The sequence below is a fragment of the Crocodylus porosus genome, unplaced genomic scaffold (genome assembly GCF_001723895.1).
Source record: "Crocodylus porosus isolate Cpor-Errol unplaced genomic scaffold, CroPor_comp1, whole genome shotgun sequence".
Taxonomy (NCBI): domain Eukaryota; kingdom Metazoa; phylum Chordata; order Crocodylia; family Crocodylidae; genus Crocodylus; species Crocodylus porosus.
Genome location: NW_017728911.1, coordinates 38,746,377 through 38,755,974, shown reverse-complemented (window position 1 = coordinate 38,755,974; position 9,598 = coordinate 38,746,377). Strand labels below are relative to the sequence as shown.

Sequence of the window (9,598 nt, the reverse complement as noted above, 5' to 3'; positions counted from 1 at the left end):
ATCCATACTCCAGACCCGAGGTAGGGCATCTGACAGGATTTTCTGGATTGGATGAAATACAGTACTTGTCATCAGTGTGTACTCAAAGCTGTGCAGCACATGCCCTCACCAATCCTCCCAATAGCTCATAGAAACACTGAGGAGACAAAGCAGAACGTAAGACCCTTTGGGGCCCAACATAAGATCACTCTTAAGAACAATGTGCAGGTACCCAACACCAACCTCTAGGAAGAAAGGCACAGAGCAGCCATATCCATCACCTGAACTTAATCAGGCCAAGCTACCACCCTCCAACTCCTTTGGACCTAAACTAAAGCCTGCTGAAGTCAACAGAAAGACCTGGGTGATTTCAGTGAGCGCTGGCTCATGCACCATAGCATCAAAAAGACTCAGTATTCCCATTTCTCTGACAGGTGGATCTTACCGTAAGTCCTGAAGAGGGTGCAGGTTTGCCTATTTTCTGGAACTTCCGGCTACACCACCTCCTTTTTCATGCCCTTTCCAGCGCAAAGAAGATACCAAGAAACTGTAAAGCACCCTGAGATTTTACTCTACCTAAAATTAAGAGCCACAGAATGGATCCGACACAAGAGATGCTCACCAATTGTAAGGAGGCAGAGAGGAAGGTTTGGAGATATTTGGATGGTCTTAGGGTACAGGAAAAACAAATGAGCTAAAAGCAGGTGAACTACTTACGCTGTGCTAACTGTAAATGATAATCTTGCACAATAAATGAAGGCTAAAGCATAGTAGCTGAGCCCTCAGTGAAATGAGGGAAGCTTCCCTGCTTTAGCTTTCACTTGTTACAAAACAAAGGTGCACAGACAATTGTGGCATGGCATCTGCTCCACGAGACGTTCCTCTCTTTTTAACATGATGCAACGTGTTGAGACCTTAGACCTAAAATGGCCATACAGATTGACAAGGAAAACAAAAACCAAGCAGAGTTTCTACAACCCATTGTCACTGCAATCACTTTGGATAGTCTAAAATCAGTGTAGCAGGAAGCAGCTTATCTGCATACTCCCAGTAGGGTCTGTCACAAGCAATTTCACAAGTTCATCATCACTGCCAGTATTACACATCTTCCAGTCCGTCCTCCTCACCCAGAATTTTCCCAGGACGGACAAGAATAGCAGGCAGGCTGTGGTATCTAGGAACTCATTTATCCCCCCACTTTTAGGTGATGCACTCATCAGAATCTAATTCCCAAGGTCCTTTGTATGAAAGAACTGAGAGGGGACTCCGGTCACAGGCACCTAGAATAGCAGTAACATGGACCTTTCTGGTTCTCTCGGCAGAGTTCATCTGGGAACTGACAGAGGCAAGAAGAGCCAGGGACTAGGGTGACAAGAGGAAAAAAAGTTGCCAATGCAGAGATTTTCACTGAGGTGTTATCAGCATTTCCCACCCATCCTTACATGCGGTTTCTAGGTGTTGCAAATACTGCCTTCACAGACAAGGCTTCAGAGATTTATCTTTGGGCTTGGAGGCATATCCCAAGCTTTTCTAGGCAAAGAGTACACCTGGGATGCATCTTGCCCTTCAACCCTTTTCATTTTGAACTCAGTACATGACTAAAGAATAGATCTTAGTTAGAAACCAAATGAAAAAACCTCAAAAAGAATGAAAGCCAAAGTGAGCCCTTTTGGTTGAAGCCAAGTGAGATTTCTGTTCTCCAAAAAAGTGATTAGCTGTAACTCAATAATTATATTCAACATTTGTGTACACGAAAACATCATCCTTTATGAATGGTGTATTTTTCTTTAAGTGTTCCAATGGGTCACACACAAGTCTTAATGAATCCAACGAATGATATTATATTTGAACTCTGCCCTCAGCCATCTTCCAGTTCATCCTTTAGCCTGATCAACTCTGCAAGAGCAAGAGGTCTATTGATTTTCATGTAATACAAGAAAATATTACATTTGCTTAATTGTTACACAGTGAGAGCATTGAACAAGAAATCAAGTCTCTATTTAATGCTGCAAGCAGCACAGAATTGCAGTGATCAATACAGTAGTTTGTCAAAGACGTTCTCTAAGGAGACTTGCCCATCTCTATATGGACAAGGAATCACGTTGCCTGCATTTATTGAAAAACAGGTAAGCAAAGTCAGCAGTACACATTATCAGAAATCAAACAAGCTGCAGTGAGTGGAGGTGCAACTCCAATGAAACGCTGTATTTATAGTCTGGTAATTAAAAACCATTTTATCAGCCTTGTGTTGAGACCAAACCTTTACAGAAAAATATTGACAAGATCAGTAGCAATGAATGAGCAGTATTTGACTTTAAACTTATGAGCTGTAGTTATTTAACTTTGCCCATTACAGAGGAAATCAGTTCTAGCCATTCTAGCGAAATGCTAATAGCCAGTTTTATTATTAATGAAGCTTAATGTAACACCATCTCCTCTTCTGGGAAAGCTATTTATTTAACTTGTGTCAAGAATATTCCTTAGTACTAAATATACTGGTGTAAGTGCTTCTTTGATTAAAGTTTTATTTAGTGTCGCTTTTAGACAAGCAAGAACACTACTTTAAGACAGCATGAAACAGTTTAATATTTGCAAACCATGCTCAACAATATTTAGGTTTCATTGTACATCATCTCACATGGCAGGCTTCACCTATAAAGAAAAGTCCTCTTGGCTTACAGCAGTCAACTGTCCTGAGGCACCAAAGTGTGCAAGCAGGCTACTGATTGTGCGAGTGCTGTGTACCCTTGCCACCAACAGCTGTGTCAGCTGGGCACGTAGGCACGTAGGCCAGTGACAGCATTCTCCCCTGCAATGCATTTTGGAACCTGAGTGGCACATTTATGGATGCTGATGCTGCACTAAAGGAAATGCAGGTGTATGCAGGTGTTTGGGGTGCATTTTCCACACTCTTTTCCTCTGCTTTGTCCCATCTCCAATTCACATGACAATTTCTGGAAGTCTAGTCCCATGTGTTTTCTTTCTCCACCATCACTGGGGATGCTGAATTGTTCTTTAATATGATCAAATCTGTTCTGCCTATGGACAAGTGGAAATTTTACATACAAGGTTAGATGAACAGCTTATAGTCTAAACATTCAGACATGAGGTGATAATTTGGCCAAGTCTCAAAAAAAGCACATCACTACATTATGTGATTTTTTTGTCTGTGCCCTATAGGCAACCATGATTTTTTTAACACTGAGAACAGAACAGTATTCAATAGAAAAGATTTTATTTGGGGTGAAACAAACTGTAGCGCAATGTATACATTCATGAAAACAGACAGATCAAGTCAACTCATGAGTAATCAGCCAGAAAAGGCAACATAAGCATTTCACATCAGGATATGCAAAGTCCTGAAGAAGAAAGTTCAAGTGCTTGTCAGCACATAGGCTAGTCTTTGAGCTCTGGGAAGCTGTAATTTTCTTGCACTTCTGTTGATGCTGAGGGGATGCTTGGGGGGCAGTGGTTATATCTATGTCATGGCACAGATAGTGTGCAAGACTCCTTGTAGATGGCATTTTCCATGGGTTAAAAAGGGGAGAGGGGTGCAATGTTCTGTATCTGATGGCTGACCATTTATTTCTTACAGCACCTTCCTCTACTTACTCTCCATTCATGGCCCCTCATTCAGCTGCTTCTTGTCCATGTCTGTGTATTTCAATACCCTAGGAATATGTCCTCCCTGGAGCATCTTTTTCATTTCTTCATCAGTGTTGGCCTTGCCACTAATGTTAAAGATGCACCTCATATGACCAGCCTAGCCAAGAACACTGATAAAAGGAAAGACATGGAGCTTGTTAAATTTATTATGGTAGTATAAATGGAAAGGTAACCACAAAAACTTACTGAAAAAAAAATCCTGTGAACCAGCATACCTTGTGTTTTATGCACGTGGGACAGGATGCTATTTCAGAACTGGTCTGCGAGGGGGATGTTCCAGGAGAGGAAGTGTGTACTGGGATGGAAAGGAAAAAAAGAAGTCACATTTACCAACACTGTCTTCTTCCTTGGTGCATTCTGTTCTCTGGGACTGGTTCTGCCTTTGACTGGTCTGCATATGGAACACCTGGTCCAAAGCACAGCAGGGCACAATGAGTTATGATCTGCCTTGGCAATCTCCCTCCTGCTTGTCCAAGGTATCACTGTTCGCCTCACTGCTTTGGAGGTTCCCTCCTCGAGATCCTGCAAGATATCCACAGTCAGTGTCATGGCTCATTCCCTGCCAAAAAATGGTGTGAGGCTCTCAACAAAAAGGGGCACATCAGTGAAGCAGCTCCCATTTTGTTGTTCCACACGTTAACCCTGCGGTAGAGCTGGCAGGGAGCCCACTTGAACTCGCTGCCATGCTCTGCCCTTGTAAATGACTCTTCCCGCAATTCTAGTGGAGCTGATACAGACTAGTGGCTGAGGAGGACCAGCACTTCCTCCTTGCTCTAATGAGAAGGACAGGATTTCAGAGTGCACTCCTCTGTGGCAAGCCATACCTGTCCACTTACACAGGTGGCAGGACAAGGAAAGAGGCTTTCCCAAGACAGAAAGGAGATTAGGAACAGCGTGAGAAGGGGGGTGGGCCATAATTTCCAGCTTGAATTTGGACAACAATTATACCCACACTGGCAACAGCCATGACCAGAACAGGTGGCATCACATGTTAGCTGCAGCAGTCTTCCTGCACTAACTGAGCCAAAGAATGCCCTTCTTTGTTTGGTTTATAAGGACATGATCATTGTGTCACTAAGGGAGGCGGTATGTCTTAGCCAACACAAACCTAGGTTTTTGTTAGCCTTGGGGCATTACGTAGGTAGATGAACACAAGGTTTTGTTGACAGAACTTTATTTCTATCCACAAAACACTCTTGTGTAAACCAAGCTTCATACCAGTGATTGTATTTTAAGTTTTTCGCACATTTATTTTCAATACAAAAGACATTACTTGCTGAACGATACTGTAAAACAAAACCATTCACAGCATACAAATGTCTCTTACACCGGTTAGACAGCTGTTATGCAACAAAGTGTCTCTGTTCATCCCCAAGTAACTCTACTTGGACTGTATTATTTCCATCATTCAAATGACACACAAGATTCACATCTAGACCCCTGCTCTCCCTAAACTGTTTGGATAGTTCAGAAACTTGCTATATAACTAGCTACACAGAGGTATAACCTAGATACTGTCTTTAAGAACACCTTCCAATTATCTTCCCTCCTCCCAGGTGCAAACGAGATTACCTTTGTTTTGTTTTTTAAAAGCACCTGAGATTCCCCTGACCAGCACAATGTCATTTATACCAAAATTAATGACTCTCTCTCCCACAGCTCCCTTTCTTTACTGTATTGTTTGACCATACTCTTTCAGTGCCAATCTTTCTGAGCACTTTCTTGACTTTTCTCTACTAGTAGTGATCACTACCTTTCTGGAAGAGTGACAATTCTGCCTCCAGCTTTGAGTGGCTGTAATTAGTACACATCCTTTCTGTGCAAGAGGTGAAAAGTGGCTTAGGCCACTAAGTTTACGAGTCCATCATTACTAACACCAAAAAGTAATCCCAAACACTAAAAACAAACATGTCAAATAAATAAACCTCTCTTTTGGGGGCTGACTAGGAACATTTTGGCACTCAGACTCTTGATTAGTTTGATGGCTGGCTCCCACTAAACCATCTCTTCACCCAGTTTTGAATTTAAGTACTCTTTTAATCTCCTGCCATCCAGGAATTCTAACATCTCAGAATATTAATAATAGGTGAAAATATTTAATTTTCTCCATGTGCCATGACCTTAGAAGAATGACAGGTTTTTTTTCAGTGGTTACCAATATCAATAATCTGTAAAGAAGAGTAGAGAACTGCATCTTTTAGACTGCTGGACATGTTAGGGATAAAACTAAATGTAACAAAAGAAACATAGACCCCTGAGCTCAAGGACCAAAAGATAAAGATGGAAGCAACTGATAATCAGTTTTTAAAATGTGTTCAGAATGAGAGTGTTCAGATGCACACAGATGATATTCTGTTCATGTGGATTTTAATTTTGGGATGGGTGCTTAACTGAGCATTTCACCGCATTTGTAAAAAACAGGTTGGTATAATAATAGACTCTTTCAGACTGTGAGTAGCTGCAAGGATAATCACAAGCTGAAAGAATCCACTGTATACACAGAATCCAAAATCCAAGTAATTTATAATTATATGCAACATTTTTAGAGAATTTGCTTGCTTAAAGATATATTTCAATTATAATCATGGCCAAATGTATATCAACAAGAAAAAAAACACATCAGTAGCTCATGCCCAATAATAAGTATTTCAGTCATTGATTTGACAGCTAACACCTCTGAGGACAGTAGAATCAATTCATTTTCCAAAGCTGTTGATTTCTTCATCTTCACTGACTCTAACATTCACTTCTTCCCTCTGCCCAAATAAGAAAAATGTTGTAGCTGAACAAAGTACATTGAGAAAGTCTGAAAACAATGCACTGAAAACAGACTGTTGCTTTCTTCATATTTTAAACAGCAAACATTAAAAACAACAATAATAAAGCAATGTGAAAACCCACCAGATGACAAGCAATTGAATACATCATTTCAGTACAGGGCACCTTTATCTTCTTTATTTAGAAAATAGATTGTCACTGGGCCACAGCTTGTGTGAACAGTTTCTGTGACATTGGCAAAGAACCAGGAGATAATTCCATATAATAAGGTTGGGATACCTGTGAGAAAGAAAAAGTTGTCAAACACTGCAAAGTTATCAAGAAAATTCACACCAACACAGAGACTATGAAGGGAAAAACTAATACAGTTAGTGCCTTTTAAGACCTGGTTTAAGTTCAAACGTAATGAGTGGAAAGCAACAAAGTCAGAACAATGGTGAGATGCTAGCATGCGCGTGGTCCTGGTGACTTCAACAGGACTGCCTGTAACCAGGTGTACTTCAGTACATTTCTGAACCTGGTTCTCCAAAAAGGAGAGCAGTTGTCTGAACAATGATCCTTATAACAGGTGCTTTAAAAAAAAAGTTATAGGAGGTATTTGTCTTGTATCAGAAGGGCCAGAGAAGTGGAGATTATGTAATTACTAATTGGGAGGTTTCTACCTGGAGAAATGTGGGCAATGGAGTCCTCCACGGCTCTATCCTGGGACCAGTACCGCTCAATATCTTCATCAGCAATTTGGACAAGGGAGTAGAAAGCATTCTGTCCAAGTTTGCAGATAACACCAAACTATGGGGGGGAGGTGAACAAACTAGAGGGCAGGGAGCAAATCCAGGTGGATTTGGACAGGCAGGGGAAGTGGGTGGAACAGAATAGGATGCAGTTTAACAAAGATAGCGTCATGTCTTGCACCTAGGGAGGAAGAATCATTAACACTCCTACAGCCTGGGAGGTACACTCTAAGTAGAACAACTGCAGAAAGGGACCTCACAGTCGTAGTAGTCGACTCCAAAATGAACATGAGTCACCGAGGTAATAAGTAAAGCTAACTGCTCTCTTTCTTGCATAAGTAGGTACATAGGTCAAGGGAAGTGATACTTCCCCTCTATACAGCATTGGTCAGGCCGCAGCTAGAGTACTGCATCCAGGTTTGGGTGGTGCACTTCAGGAGGGATGTGGATAACCTGGAAAGGGTTCAGAGGAGGGCCACCCATCTGGTTAAAGGCCTACAGAAAAAACCCTATGAGGACCAATTGAGGGACCTGAATCTCTTCAGTCTCTGCAACAGAAGGCTGAGAGGTGATCTTGTGGCCGCCTACAAACTCACTGGGGGGGACAGCAGGAAACGGGATACTCTGTTTGGTGCCCATCGGGGTAACTAGAAACAATGGCCACAAACTGAAGGAGAACAAATCCAGACTGGACATTAGGAAAAAATTCTTTACAGTGAGGGTTGCCAAAATATGGAATGGGCTCCAAGGGAGATGGTGCTGTTCCCTTCCTTGGAGGTAGTTAAGAGGAAATTGGACAGACACCTGCCTGGAGTCATCTGGCCCCAGTACTCTTTCCTGTCCAGGGCAGAAGGTCGGACGTGATAATCTAATAGGGTCCCTTCCGACCCTAAAATGTATGAAATCTATTAAAAAAAAAAAAAAAGTAAGAGGAGGGCCTGGATAGGAGATTTAATGTTGTGCAAACAGAAATAAGGCTATGTCTTAAAGGACACAGCAGCAGCAGGAAGATATTGTATCGATAGATGCTGTCTCAATAGACAGGTCAGAATCAAACGTGCCACCTGGTTTAAACCAAAAATTACTTCCTTGCAAATCTTACTAAGTGGGAAGTCATTGTTACGGTCTAAATTAAACAATTCAGTGTCAAAGTCCAAGTCCCAACAATCTGCATTAACACAAAAGACCTGTAACGTTCATTGTAACTGCTATTAACCACCCATGAACAGTCCTACCTGCGCAGTGCACCAAGATTATCCCGCACATTATCAGACTCGTCCCAGACCTGACCAAGAACGCCTTGCATTGAAGTCTAACTTCACCCCAACCACACAGCCCGCCCAGCAAGAGAGCGCGCTGCCTCTTGCAGAACTCCTGGACCCTCCCGGCTGCCCACCGCTCTCCCCTGGCAGTTATGCTGCGGCTTTAAAGGGTTTCCCAGCTGTTCTTGTGAACAAATGTGGGGGGGGGGGGGTTCCATACCCCCCGGCACCGGCCCATGATTACTGCCACTCCTGGCACTGCCACCACTGTCACTACTGCCACTATTTGTCACTACTGCTGTGACTGCCACTGTCATGATTATTGCCGCTATTACTACTTGCACTGTTACTGTCACTATTACAGTTATTACTGTCACTATTGCCACTACTGTTTTACTAGTCCCTACTATTACTGCCACTACTGTTGCTATTATTACTAGCGCTATTATTACTGCCAGCACTGTCACTATTACTACCGTCATGATTACTACCACTAGTCACTGTTATTACGACCACTATTACTATTATCATTACTGCTGCCACTGTTACTACCATCTCCATTATTGCTGTTTATTACTGTCATGATTATTACTGCCACTATTCCTTCTGTCACTACTGCCACTATTATCACTGTGGGCACTGCCACTGTCACGATTACTGTCACTAGTCACTATTATTACGGCCACTATTACTAGCATCAGTATTGCTGCCACTATCAGCCCTGTCTCCATTATTACTGCCACTGTTAAGATCACCGCTGGCATTATGACTGCCACTGCCACGAGTATTGCTGCCACTACTGCCCCCCCCCGCGGCTGCTCCCGGCGCTGCCCCGCCCCCCGCCCCGGCCGGAGGAGGGGAGGGCGGCCCGGCCCTCACCGGCGTTGATGAGCTTGATGGCGGCGAAGGCGGCGTCGAGGCGGGCTAGGGGCAGCGGCGGCCCGCGGGAGCAGTGGTACTTGACGAAGGGGAAGCAGCCGGTGCGCAGCACGCGGTAGTTGGTGCCGCGCACGGCCCAGTTGAAGTGGGAGCGGCCGAACTGGTCGTTGCGCACGGCGCTGTACTTGACGCAGAACGAGGTCCAGGGCGGCAGGCCGCGCTGCGCCAGGTGCTGGCTCAGCACCTCGGACGCCGCGGGACGCCCCACGGCGCCCGGGCCCGCCCGCAGCCCGCCCCACGGCA

General features: G+C 43.6%; 1 protein-coding gene across 1 annotated transcript; it reads right to left on the bottom strand.

The window, feature by feature from the left end:
• Positions 1-2,157: 2,157 nt before the first annotated feature.
• CUNH15orf61 (chromosome unknown C15orf61 homolog) lies at positions 2,158-9,593 on the bottom strand (the record flags this gene model as incomplete). The annotated part of the gene is made up of 4 exons (XM_019533193.1): positions 2,158-3,755; positions 3,976-6,401; positions 6,547-6,702; positions 9,296-9,593. Coding segments are annotated over 2 exons (426 nt in total), but the record flags the coding sequence as incomplete, so codon positions are not given.
• Positions 9,594-9,598: the final 5 nt, after the last annotated feature.